Source organism: Saccopteryx leptura, chromosome 3, assembly GCF_036850995.1.
Source record: "Saccopteryx leptura isolate mSacLep1 chromosome 3, mSacLep1_pri_phased_curated, whole genome shotgun sequence".
Lineage (NCBI taxonomy): Eukaryota > Metazoa > Chordata > Mammalia > Chiroptera > Emballonuridae > Saccopteryx > Saccopteryx leptura.
In genome coordinates, this window is record NC_089505.1 from 335,626,140 (window position 1) to 335,640,549 (window position 14,410).

The 14,410-nt window shown below is 41.8% G+C and overlaps 1 protein-coding gene across 1 annotated transcript in view; it reads right to left on the bottom strand.

Annotated features, from left to right (window-relative positions):
* The window catches only part of STK3 (serine/threonine kinase 3), a 374,136-nt gene extending 360,920 nt beyond the window's left edge, over positions 1-13,216 (bottom strand). The window contains exon 1 of the mRNA XM_066379205.1: positions 12,986-13,216. Within this exon, the coding sequence (XP_066235302.1) occupies positions 12,986-13,011 (26 nt within the window). The 5' untranslated portion in view covers positions 13,012-13,216. The remainder of the gene's footprint in view (positions 1-12,985) is intronic.
* Positions 13,217-14,410: the final 1,194 nt, after the last annotated feature.

A 14,410-nucleotide genomic window follows, 5' to 3' on the forward strand; every position in this document is an offset into this window, starting at 1 on the left:
TGCAGATTATTCTTGATTTTGAGAGGTTATCTTCTTGCTTTTTCTTTTCTCTCCCTCTTCCTGGTCGGTGACTCTGTACCCCGGGTTTTGCCCCTTTGCCACGCTCAGGTGGAGGTTTGCAGTTGATAAGTCTCTATGGCAATGTCATGTATTGTGCTTTAGTCTCGTTGGCAGTCGAGGCTATTAGCATTTATAGGCTCCGACAGTGAGAGAGTCCGTGTTCCTGGAGCCTTTCTCCTAGTCTTTCCTTCCTCAATTAGTAGCCTGATAATCCAGCTATGGGGTTGCTGCTGCCTCTGCCTGGATAGTAAGAGGCTCAAAGAGCTGGCAACTCCCCACTCTATTTCCACTCAGCACAGGGCTCTGGGTAAGGCTCAGTCAGTCAGAGCTGCTAGCATAATCAGGCGGGCTTTCCACCCACTCACAGACCTCTGGCTCTGCCACTCTGTCCGGTAACACAAGCGGGTGCCCACTTCCGGGGCGCTTGGAGAAAACTCTCACTCACTGGCTGCGCGCGCAGACCAGGATATCCGGCCAGCAGTCTCACGCTCTGAGTGAAACCCCCGACCGCAGGGAAAAGTTGCAGCGCTGGAATTGAGTCTCGCTCCGTCCCCGTGCGCGGCTTTTGCAAGGCGCTGGGGCGGCCCGAGATTCCGCTTTGGCCCACACAAAGGCCCCTGACTCTGCTCCTCTGTGCGATGACACGGGCGCGCACTGCTGAGGCACTCGGAGGAATCGCTCACTCCTTATCTGCGCGCGCAAACCAGGATATGAGGCCGGCCGCTTTCCCTCTGAGTGAAACACCCTCGGCAAGGAAAATCTCCACCATTGGAATTAGTTCTCACTCCCTCCCGTGCGTGGCTTTCCCAGGGCGCTGGGGCTGCCCAGAGACTCTGCCCTCGGCCCACAGAAAGGCCTCTGACCCTGCCTCTCCGTGGGGCAACACGGGCACTGACTCCCGGGGCCTAGGAAGAAATCTCTCGCCCACTAACTGCGCACCAACCAGGAGACCGGGTAAAATGGCCGCGCCGCTTGTCTTTCTTTGTTTGGGTTTGGCGCGAGTGTTAGCTTGTATTGCCCGGGTTGCCACAGGATCAGATTTTCCTCGGCTTGGATCTCCGTGCCACAGCCTGGTTCGGCCGTTTGTATTCGCCCCCTTTGCCTGCCTCAGTTTCTATATTCACAGTTACCAGAGAAAGCCGCCCTGTTTAGGTTAGTGAGGAAGGCGGAGCATTTCTTACTCCCTATTTCCTTCGGGGTTTGGTTATATATTTAGCCAATTTTTCACTCAATCATACCTTTGGGTGTATTGCGAAGCATCTGGAAGCTCCAAGTATAGGTTTTTCTGTTTCTGGTTGAAGATCTTGTTGAGTTTTGGGGAAGATTTATCGGTATCGCTTCCTACCCCGCCATTACTCTGAGTTTTTTATTTTTTATTGTAGTTGATTTCTAGTTTCATACCATTGTGGTCAGAGAAGATGCATGATATAATTTCAATATTCTTAAATTAGTCAGGACTTATTTTGTGTCCTAACATGCAGTCTATCTTTCAAAGATTTTGAGTTTTCAAAAGTCCCATGTGCACTTCAGAAGAATGTATATTCTGCTGCTTTGGGATGAAGTGTTCCGTAAATATCAATAAAATCCATGTGATCTACTGTGTTTTCTAAGGTTGCTGTTGCCTTGTTGATTTTTTTGTCTGGACGATCTATCCATTGATGACAGTGAGGTACTAAAATCCCCCACAAAGACTACACTGCTGTCAATCTCTCCTTTAATGTCCAAGAGTTTCTTTATACATTTAAGTGCACCTATGTTAGGTACACATATATACTGTTCACAAAAATTAGGGGATATTTCAAAATGAATATGAAGCAATAAATTATCCCCTAATTTTTGTGAGTAGTGTATTTACAAGGGTTATATCCTTTTGTTGAATCAATCCCGTTAGCATTATGTAGTTAGTGACCTTCCTTGTCTCTTGTTATGGCCTTTGTTTTAAAGTCTATTTTGTCAGATATAGAAAGTATTCTTACCCCATATTTTTTCATTTCCATTTGCATGGAATATTTTTTTCCATCCCTTAACTTTTAGTCTATGTGTAGTTTTTGTTCTAAGATGGGACTCTTGTAGACAGCATATATATATGGATCATGTTTTCTTATCCACCCATTTACATTTAAGGTTATAATTGATATGTACTTATTTATTGCCATTTTATTCTTTAAACCTATAATCCTCTTTCTCTTGATTTCTTTTTTCCTTTCTTCTTCTTATAGCAGGCCCTTTAACATTTCTTGCAATACTGGTTTGGTGGTGCCTGACCAGGAAGTGGCACAGTGGATAGAGCATTGACCTGGGACGCTGAGAACCCAGGTTCAAAACCCTGAAGACATCGGCTTGAGCATGGGCTCATCTGGCTTGAACAAGGGTTGCCAGCTTGAGCATGGGATCATAGACATGACCCCACAGTCGCTGGCCAGAGCCCAAAGGTCACTGGCTTGAGCAAGGGGTCACTGGCTCAGCAAGAGCTCCCCAGTCAAGGCACACATGAGAAAACAATGAATAAACAACTAAAGTGCCACAGTACGAGTTGATGCTTCTCATCTCTTTCCCTTCCTGTGTGTCTGTCCCTATCTCTCCCGCTCTTTAAAAAAGAAAAAATACTTGTTTGGTAATAATGAACTCCTTTCACTTTTTTTTTTTTTAAGTCTGGGAAGCTCTTTATTTCTCCCTTAATTTTAAATTATAGCCTTGCTAAATAGAGCAGTCTTGGTTGTAGGTCCTTGCTTTTTGTCACTTTGAGTACTTCCTGCCTATCTCTCTGGCCTGAAGTGTTTCTGCTAAGAAATCATCTGACAGCCTTATTGGGGCTCCTTTGTAGATAACTAATTGATTTGCTTTTCTCTTGCATCTTTTAAGATTCTCTCTGTCTTTAATCTCTGGCATTTTAATTATGATGTGTCTTGGTATGGGCCTCTTTGGGTTTATCTTGATTTGGATTCTCTGTGCTTCCTGAACTTGTGTGTCTTTTTACAAATTTTTAGCCATTATTTCTTCAAACAGGTTCTCTCTCCTTTATTCACTCTCTTCTTCTCCTGGTATCCCTATATGCAGATATTGTTAACACTTGATGTTCTCCCAGAGGTCTCTTATACTTTCCTCAGTTTTCTTATCTGTTTTCTTTTTGCTGCTCTGCTTAGGTGCTTCCTGTTATCTTGTCCTCTAAATCGCTAGCTCAAGTTGTTATGTTTGATGTTGTCCCAGAGGTCTCTTAGACTTTCCTCAGTTTTCTTATCTGTTTTCTTTTCGCTGCTCTGCTTGGGTGCTTCCTGTTACCTTGTCCTCTAAATCGCTAGTTCAATCCTCTGCTCCATCTAACCTGTGGTTGATTCCTTCTAGTGTATCTTCATTTCAGATATTGCATTCTTCATTTCTGACTGGTTCTTTTTTATGGTTTCTATGTCCTTTTAAATGCTTCTGTCTCTTTAAGTTCTCACTGAGATCATCCATTCTTCCTTTAAGGTTCTTGAGCATCCTTGTAACCAATGTTTTGAACTCTGCATCTGGCATTTTGATTGCTTCTATTTCAATTCATTTTCTGGGGCTTTCTCTTGTTCTTTCATTTGGGGTATATTTCTTTTGTCTCCCTATTTTTTCACTTTGTACTTGCTTTTATTCTTAACCTTCTACAAACTATTCCACCAAAGCAACCAGAATGACCTTTTAAAAACATAAACTGCTTAAAATTCTGCTTAAAACTCTTTAATGGCAGCCCACCACACTCTGACTTAAATCCAAATTCCTTTCCATGACCTGCATCACTGAATCCCTACCCATCTCTCTGACCTCATCTCCATCCACTTTCTTCCTTTCCATAACCCAACCACAGTGCCCTCATTTCAATTCCTCCCACACATTATACATTTTCCCACCTCCTGGTCTTCTTATAGTGTTTACCTCTATCTGGAATACTCTTTCTGGCTACTCATATGAATAAATTCTCAACCTCATGTCACAGCTTAAATATTACCTTTTCAGAGAAGCTCCCATCAACTTTCCTAGTAAGCAGCTTTCATTGTTTTTCTCTATCAATACATGCTACTTCTAACCTTCTCAGCTCAACCCCAACTAAATTTTATGTTCTATGAGGGCAAAGATCCCATCTATTTCATTCAACAGTGTTCGCAGCACTGGCATTTGATTATATGAATAAATGAGCAAAATGAATGAACTCAAGGCTGACATCAATTTCTTCCATGAGCAATCAGTGAGTAAAGAAAGTCAGTTTTTTGCCTAACCAGGCGGTGGCGCAGTGGATAGAGCATCTAACTGGGATGCAGAGGACCCAGGTTCGAGACCCCGAGGTTGCCAGCTTGAGCGTGGACTCATCTGGTTTGAGCAAGGCTCACCAGCTTGGACCCAAGGTTGCTGGCTCGAGCATGGGGTTACTCAGTCTGCTGAAGGCCCGCAGTCAAGGCACATATGAGAAAGCAATCAATGAACAACTAAGGTGTCGCAATGTGCAATGAAAAACTAATGATTGATGTTTCTCATCTCTCCGTTCCTGCCTGTCTATCCCTCTCTCTGACTCTCTGTCTCTGGGAAAAAAAAAAAAAAAAAAGTCAGTTTTTAGAAATAAACATGATAATGGGACAACTCAACACAAATAGAAGAGAGCATGTAGCTAGAGAGAGTCAAGGAAATTAGCTGCCACTATCTTTCATTTACACTTTCCTCAAATATATAAAATGTTAACAGAAACTACAAAAATCATTTTAACTTGCACTTCTTTCTAATTATACGACTGTAGGTCCCATGATTTCAAAAAACCTAACATCCTAAAAATGAAAAGATGATTTGGACAGAATAATATTCTACAGTTTGAATACAGAAACTACCTCATCCTTGGAATCACATAAGCTCAACAATTTCCCCAGTTTTATATGTGTGTGTCTTTGTGTGTTTCTAGAGATACAAATATATTACATCAAGATATAGCAAATATCTGAAAAAATGTACTCTTTACTAAGATATCTGGTATACTAACAGCTTTCTATAATTCTCATTTTGTTACAGAGTCGTTTTTCAGGATATATACTCTGACATACTTTTAAGAAGTTGAAGGTAATCTGCAGCTAATAAGCAAACAATGGAAACAATAAATTTATTTTTAATATGCATGCATGTGTTTATATATTTGTTACTTTCATTTACTCAACTTGAGACTCTATGTAGAAAAAGCAGTCATAAGACATCTCAAATATAGAACCTTTGCTATAAGAGGTAAAGAGCCTTTTAGGATTAGAATAATCCTAACATATGAGGCAATTCAAATAAAATCATAAAAAAGGAGCTTGGGACAAATAAAAGAAAATTTCTATAATATAGTATAAATGTTCTCTTTAGAAGAAAAACCTAAAGACCTTCTAGTAGTCAGAGAGGGTGGAGTTGGTAAGAAGTAAGAAAGTGAGGTCATCATAATTATAGTTGGATGTTTCCAGTGTGTGGGTCATTCTACACCAGAAGGCAAATGCACTTTTGCCTCATAACAACCTTTTCCTTTGTAAATTCTGTCAGACATCATAGTTAACTGTTTTCCATTTTTCCATACTTTAATTGGACATGTATAAAGTGGTCACAATACAGTAGCTTTTACATGGTAGTTTCCTCTGTCCCTTTCACTTTTTCCCTTTTAAGAATTCCCTTTAAAGAATCTCTAGTGCACATATAAGTTATTACACCACTCTGGATTCCTTTGGCAATGTTATCATAAAGCTTTTAAGTATCACAATGGGGTTGGAAATGAAGTCGGCTTCCTGATTGTCTGTACTATATGCAAGAGTGTTTTCTTCAAACTGCATCACAACCCATTGATAGGTAGTGCGAATTATTCAGTGGGTCATGACCAACAATTTTTCAATGAAATAGACCAGAAAATAGAAAAATGCTACAAACCATCATACATAGTACATTTCATCAAACTTCTATTTTAGTTTTATATATACATGGGTCTGCAATGGGTCGCGTCATCAATTTTTTTTTTTTTTTTAATATTTTGAGGCCCTGGACAGTGGGTCAGCGTATGGACATCCCAGGTTCAATTCTTGGTCAGGGCACACAAGAAAAGAGACCATCTGCTTCTCTCCCCTTTCTCTCCCCCCCTTTTATCCCCTCCTTCTCCTCCTTCTCCCTCTTCCCCTCACACAGCCAGTGGCTCAATTGCTTTGAGCATTGGCCCTGGGTGCTGAGAAGAGCTCCACTGGCCCGGCGTCTGCCTCAGGAGCTGAGGATAAATCAGTTGATTTGAGCATTGACCTCAGACAGGGGTTGCAGGATGGATCCTGGTTGGGGCGCATGCGGGAGTCTCTCGCACTATCTCTCCTCCTCTCACTTAAATAAACAAATAAATAATAAAAAAATAAAACTATTCTGAAAGCCACTATTATATGATAGCCTGAAGAGACAAAACCCCTAGCTCAACAGATGTATTGGAATGAGAAAATTTAAATTCTCAGGATTTTTCCCCCCTTACAATCCAAACAAGAAATGCTCTTTATCATTAAAGCTGTTCTGATACACATTTCTGGAATGAGCATTTAGACTATGTCAGAAAAACAAATTTCAACCAAGCTATGCTCAATAAATGTTTAACTATTTATCTTTCTAACAAATTATTCAGTATTAATATATGCCAAAATCTCAGCCCCTTAAAGAACAATGAATAAATTAATCATTGCCTAGAGTTGACTGAAAACTGAGTTTATCTACTGTCTTAATGTGTAACTGACGTTTGCTCACCCGGAACTGCTCCAGATTTTGTCTGTCACACTCCCTTTCTCTAACAAGGAAGAGCCAATTGATTATTCCCATCTATAGGGCCTAAATCAATTGCAATGGAGTTGGTGCAACCCCAAATTAACCAAGAAAAGCCAAAAGGAGCATAAGATTTAGGAACAAGTCATTAATGCAAGTCGATGTTTCTGTTTGCTCAATTCTTTTCCCTTGAACTCCTTGGAACACCTCCTCCACTGTCTGCCTCTGAAGTTGGGAGCTTACCTCAGGGCCTCCTACTGAGGCTACTGCCTTTACCTTTCTTAGGGTTCTTAGAGTTCACCTCTTAAAGACAACTCCTTGCTTTGAGAATCTCTCTGATAATAAGCATACAAGAATTTTACTTTCTAACATTCCAGGAACACATGAATTAGAAATATAACATTAAAATGAAATTCACCCCTCTTCTCATTGCAATGTCTTCATGGTTTTCCTGATTCCCTATTTCTGTTTATTTGGTTTATTACTTGGACCCACTCAACTTAATTCCTGAGAGTCGGAAGTTCCCTGCTGACTTTTTATCTCCATTCCTAATTTCTAGCCTAAGGTTAGGTAGGGCCACTGATACTACGGGCTGATATGGGCTCTATATGCTAAGGATAATACAAATACTTTCTACTTTACACTTCTATATCTTCATCCTTTTACCTTTGCTTTTCATTCCATAACAATCTATCTTGTGGCTAATAATCTGTTCATTCCTAGCAACACTTTCCATTATGAAAAGTTGTTTTACAACCTTCACTTTTCATTTATGTGAATGTACTTTGTATTCCTAACATTTTCAATCTTCATCTCTACTTCCTCCAAACTACCTTCTCACATTTATAAATAAATCACCACAAAATCCAACTACCGCTTAAATCAAAGAACTTTCCTCATGTCTTGAAGCTTCAGTAACTTACTCTGTTATTATCTCTCCAGTGTTTTTCACTGTTCCACACCAACTTTTCCTTCAAATATACTTTAATCGATGATTATTAAACAACTATTTATCCCATTGTATGAGGAACAAGGTCTGTCCAGTAAAATATATCTTTCCAGCAATGATTTTCTGTCCTCTCTTTGACAAGCATTGTATAACCACCTACACTCCAGGAACTATATAGACTTCTCATTGCTGACCAGCTGTCTATCATAAAGATCCACTATCCTTTCTATGAATGTTCTACTTGGTGAAGAGCTCACATTTTGGCCATTTCCCTATTCTGTGGTCATTGTTCTCTCAACTAGAGGTTCCCCTATAAAAGATTCTGATAAACTCACCCTACGAAATGTTTAAAATTAATAGCCATTTCATGGATTTACATTCCCAAAGGGACTTCATTGTAATAAGGACTTCTGAAGACCTCTGTGACAGACCTGTTAAGAATATTTGACAAGTTTTTTTTTTCTTTTTTACTTTTTTTCTTTTTTTTTTTTTTTTTTTTAGTGATTGGAGGGGAGGCAGAGAGACAGACTCCCAAATGCACCTGGACCGGGATCCACCCAGCAAGCCCACTAGGGGGGGATACTCTGCCCATCTGAAGCCACTGCTCCATTGCCCAGCAACTGAGCCATTTTCTTTTAGCGCCTGAGGCTAAGGCCACAGAGCCACCCTCAGTGCCCAAGGCCAACTCACTCAAACCAATCAAGCCATGGCCACGGAAGGGAAAGAGAGAGAGAGAAGGGAGAGGGGCAGGGGTGGAGAAGCAGATGGTCACTTCTCCTGTGTACCCTGACGGGGAATCAAACCCGGGACATCTACACTCCAGCCAATGACACTCTACCACTGAACCAACCAGCCAGGGCTGAAATTTCAGAAATATAAAAGCTATTCTGGTATCTCAAGTCAACAACATGGGTTTCCACATCTATTATCTATGTTTAACTTGTTGGGAAGAGCAAATCAATAACGTGACAGTAAAAGGGGCCTTAAAGATCATCTAGTAAGGATTCTCAGATCTGGTTGTACTTTGGAATCTCCAACTTCCAGAGGAGAAGAATGATGTTCAAAGAAGCAAATTTCAAAATCAGTACAAAGCTGGGCCTAACACCTCGGCCTAATGCTACATCAGACATATAGGAACAACATGCTAAAAGTATAAAAATATATATGAGGATGACAAATACCCAATTAAGGACAATAACAACCTTTTGGGGGATGATGAGGAAATGCAATTATTGAGAACAGAGGGCTTCAACTGCATTAGTGATATTTTATTTCCAATGCTGGGTAGTGATGCATAAGTATTAATCAAATTAGTTCCCATTATCTTTGAGATGTCTAAAAGTTTATAATTAAAAAAATAAAAACAATATGACCATGGCATATATACTCAAATGGATATTATATTAAGAATACAGAGAAATACTTTAGACTAGAAAGTACTCAAATAGAATACTTTATGAAGCAAGCCTCGAAGAAAGATTAAAACACAGATTAATAGTCAAAAATAACACAAATTTTTCTAAAGAAAAAGCATGACCAAAGGCAATGTTTAGGGTACCCAGAGCCTACAACCTAAATAAAGAACAATAAGGAAACTTCCGGAGAACAGAATCATCCTGGAGACTAGCAATAGAAGGCTGTGGCTAAAGGCTGAGATTAAGTGATGGAAGTGGAAGTCCTGGGTACTAAATTGATTAGTGTGCCTCAATCCCCTCCAAAATGAGTAGCATGATTTAAGTGCTGTTTTAGCACACTAAATCAGAAGCCATGTGCAGGATGAACTCAAGCAAATGTGATCATTATGAGATTCTGTAGGAAAGCAAAGAGGAACAGAAGGAGATACGGCACTGGGGACAGGGTCTGATACCCTGCCCTACTCCAAACAAAGCCCTTCTGCTGCTAAAAATTTAAAAAACCACTGGACTACAGTGTCCAGTTGGAAGGCACTGCTGCAACTCAAGTGAGAATGAAGGTCATAAAACCCTGGAATAGGGTAGTAGTACTAGGAATCAATGGCGGGGGGAGGGGTAATGAATCCACAGACTTTTTCTTTTTTTTTTTGTATTTTTCCGAAGCTGGAAACGGGGAGAGACAGTCAGACAGACTCCTGCATGCGCCGGACCGGGATCCACCCGGCACACCCACCAGGGGCGATGCTCTGCCCACCAGGGGGCGATGCTCTGCCCCTCTGGTCTTCCGACCAGAGCCACTCCAGCGCCTGGGGCAGAGGCCAAGGAGCCATCCCCAGCGCCGGGCCATCTTTGCTCCATTGGAGCCTTGGCTGCGAGAGGGGAAGAGAGAGACAGAGAGGAAGGGGGGGGGGGGGGTGGAGAAGCAAATGGGCGCTTCTCCTATGTGCCCTGGCCAGGAATCGAACCCAGGTCCCCCGCACGCCAGGCCAACGCTCCACCGCTGAGCCAACCGGCCAGGGCCGAATCCACAGACTTTTTGATGGAACATTTGATAGGTTCTCATGATAAACTACATAAATGGGATAATTAAAGAGTGGATCTACATGACGAAATTAAAAATACTAACTGAGCAATAGCTGCAGATCATACAGACTTGAGCATCAGCAACACAAACGTGACCACGTATATAAAATGTCTGAGCCCTAAGGAAGTGCTTTCAAGGGGGAAAAGCAAGTGGTATGTTTACAGAGATTAAGGGGGGAAAAATGTAAACCAGAAAATTCTGGAAAGAGATAGCTACCACACTATGGAATGCTAAGAAAGCAAGCAAGAGTTTCAAAAAGAGGCATCACTGTACATAATGAGAGGAATACACAGCCTTTGCAGCCAATCAGACCCAGGTTTCTGGCACATCCTCCACCTGAGCAAGTTATTTAACCTCTCTTAGCTTCATTTAATAAGGAAAACAAACTAACAACTAACATAACTGACACATTATAGAGCACTGTGGTAAGTGTTTCACGTATAGTCACAACACATTTTACAGATAAAGAAATTAAAGTTAGAACTAGCATAGCAAGTTGCAGAACCAAGAATCTTATATCTTAAGACAATAAAATAAAGGAATGTATATATAAAGTTTCTGGAAAACACTATGACCTCAAAAATGGTAGCTATATTTCATTATTATCCGGTAATGATTCATTATCAGGGGACAACACAAAACTCACTGTCAGCTATCCCCCTCACAGCACTCTCTTAGTGTCCTCATCTATAAAACAGGATTAATGTCTGTAATCTAACCTACTCAACAGGGTTGCTGTAAGGATTAAATGGTATTATGAAAATAAAAATGCTATAAAAAAATTAAGAGATATTCAAATATATAGAATTGTCACATATTTTTTGCTCTTTAGAAATGCCTTCTGGCCTGACTAGGCAGTGATGCAGTGGATAGAGCATTGGCCTGGAATGCTGAGGACCCAGGTTCAAAACACTGAAGTCGCAGGCTTGAGTGTGGGCTCGTCCGAATTGAGCACAGCCTCACCAGGTTGAGCGCAGGGTTGCCAGCTTGAGTGTGGGATCATAGACATGACTCCATGGTCGCTGGCTTGAGCCCAAAGGTCGCTGGCTTGAGCAAGGAGTCACTAGCTCAGCTGCTCCAAAACACACACATGAGAGAGCAATCAATGAACTAAAGAGCCTCAACAACAAAGTTAATGCTTCCCATCTTTCTTCCTTCCTGTCTGTCCCTGACTGTCTCTCTCTATCTCTCTCTCTCACTAAAAAAAATAAAATAAAAAAAAAAAAAGCATCTTCTGGATTACTAGGTCTCTCTGAAGAAAGCTAAAAATAAGTCCGATAAATCTGTGAAATGAGCAACCACTATATTAAAAAGTGCAAGTTACCAGTGCTGATACATACCACCCACATCTAGCACTGACCCCTCCAGGTTCTCTAACATCCCTGCAAGGGCAGGTGTTCTCTACCCATAACAAAACTGATCATTTAGAGTACAGCTAATCAGCAGAGACAGCTACCATTTCAACTCAGAGTTGTTCAAATTGACCTTGTAGTCCTAGCTCAGGGGTGCTCCTTACAGTCCCTCCAAAACAATAAAAGGAAAAAAAAATGTTTCCAATTTTCCTCTCTAGTATTAAAACGCATGCCCAATCAATACTAGAATTCAAGATACTTTATAAAATGTCAGAAAAGAATTAACCAAGGGCTCTGATAGGAGGTCTTTTCTAAAAACCCGTCCACAACCCCCCTTTTACACCTGAACAGATGGTTTCCAGGCCTCAAGGCTCACATGTCTACACACCCTATTCACAATAGCTCACAAAGTCCCCTACCTTTTTAATTATTTGATATTCTTGAATCCACCACCTTTCATCTAAAGTTCTCTAGGTATCAAAATACACAAACTCTTTAATCTTCATAACAGCACTATCTGGGAGAGAAATTAGTACCTTATTTTATATAAAAATAAAAGTCTAAAGTTAAATATTTTTTAAAACATCAGTTAGTTGACTGATTCATTCTTGGGGGTGGGGAGGACAAATACACATTATTACATCAATAGACAGCGTTGATTTAGCTTCCTCAAGATCATTTCAAATATTAGTTTGAATGTACCTACTGTGTACTCTTACACTTCCAATATATCAAAGATAAAATATGAACTAACAGTAAATACCAAAGTGTCACTATTTTTACATGCTAAAAAAAATTATATGGGGGAGAAGTTCTAACTTCAGATTCGTATCTTGCATCCATAAATACTTTTGAACTTAAGGGATAGAGGAGGAACACCTGTCGGTGCATTTTTCCAGACTGTGCAGCTATTAATATTTAATTCCTTAAACTGTTAATAAATAACCTGCCTTCTCCAAAGAAAAGGCATTATGAAAAACATTTGACAAGAAAGCCTATATGATTGTAAGAAGCCTAAAAATTTCCTACTTTTACACCTCCCTGGCTTCGTGAATTTGCCACTAGGGAAAACTCTGCCCACCCCCCAGCCCCCACCCCCGGAGTGCGGCCGCGGGGAGCCCGGCGCTGCCCACCGACTTGGCACGCGCGCCAGGCCAGGCTGGCGCCGGGCACGAGCGGCTCCGCCCCCCCTCGAGCCCCTCGCCCCGAAGACAGACGCGACCCGGCGCTTGGACCTGCCCCGCGACCGCCGGCGTGCCCGGCTCCGGGCCCGCAGTCCGGGAGGGTGTCACGATCCGGCCAGGCCTAGTGGCCCGCGCCCCGCGGCCACCGGCGCCGGCTCCCCCTTTCTCTCGCTCCGCGCACTCGTTACCTCTTGGGCGCTGGCGGCTGCTCCATGGCGGCCGGGGACAGAAGGAGGGACCTGGTGGGCGCCGAGGGCCGAACAGAGCACAGGAACCGGGGCACCGGCCGGCCGAGCCCGGGCAACCGCAGAGGGAAACTCCAGGAACTCGGAACAACTTTCCCGTAACTCCACGGCGGATCCCCCTCCCGCTCGCAGTGAGGCTCCTCCCGGCCCGCCCCGCCTCCCCGCGGCCGCCGCCGTCCCGGGAGGTGGGCGGGGCCGGTGGCGGTCCGGGGATAGTGGGCGGAGCCGCGCGCTGGGTGGGTGGGCGGAGTCGGGGGTCCGGGGAGGAGCCGGTCTTACTGCAGGCGGGGGTGAGAGGAATGGGGACGGGAAGAGCGAGAGGGCCAGGCGTAGGCAGAAGCCAGAGCCTCTCAGTGCTAGAGCCAGGGGTACTTTCCTTTGAGCTGGCGCTCCTCGCTTGCCTTTCTTGTTTCTCAACCAATCCAATTTGATTCCATTCTCTGGATTTCCCAAGGATGCATCCCAAACATCTAGTGCAGGCGTTTGAAGTACTACTAACTACCCACGTTCCCCTCTAGTTCTGTTTATAATTATTGGTTATGTTTTCCCCCAACCATTTGACATTTGCAGTTACAGTACTAAGGATGTTTCTGGGAATTCTTGTTTGATTTTTATTGTAGATGGCTCCTCGCTACATTTCACAATAATTAGGTCTAATTACAAAGAAAATAATTACTGCAATGACATCACTCAGTGAACAGGATTCAGTGCACTATGGTCTTGTGGCCTATTCAGTTGTGTAACCTGGCAAACTAAACAAATTATGCTACATAGAAAAAGTACTAAAGAAACGTTTATTTCCTTCCCTCTTGCCACCCTCTCTCCCAAACCTTTTCCTACGCCATTGTAATTTGACCCCTTCATGCATCCTTATTGTGTATATACCATTAACCTTAAATTAATTCTTCTATGGTATCTTTCGTATGACCATATAGAGCTGCTATATAATGACTTTACTTTTGACAGAAGTTGTCAAGATGTAGTGTCATATAATTTTTGGAGACTAGAACAGTATGAAGAGAATGTTCTATAAAGGAACTTCATGAACATTAATCCAAATTATACTTGTCTATTAATAGTTACTCTTCTTTTTGCATTATTTTAAATTTCACTATGTAATAAACTTACATGATTTCTCTTCAATTAGATTCCCCCCTAAATTTAATAATTTTAAATTTGTAAAGACCATTTATTGCTGAAATCTAAAGTCAAATTCTGTGAACAAGAGAGATTATTACAGAATTTTATATTGATTTGCATTTATTAAGGATCCACAGCCTAACAGTTCAGAAGTAACAAGACAACAAAAAGCTAAAACAATAATATGTTAAAGCTAGAAAGAACCTTTGAAATTATTTCGTTCTCTCA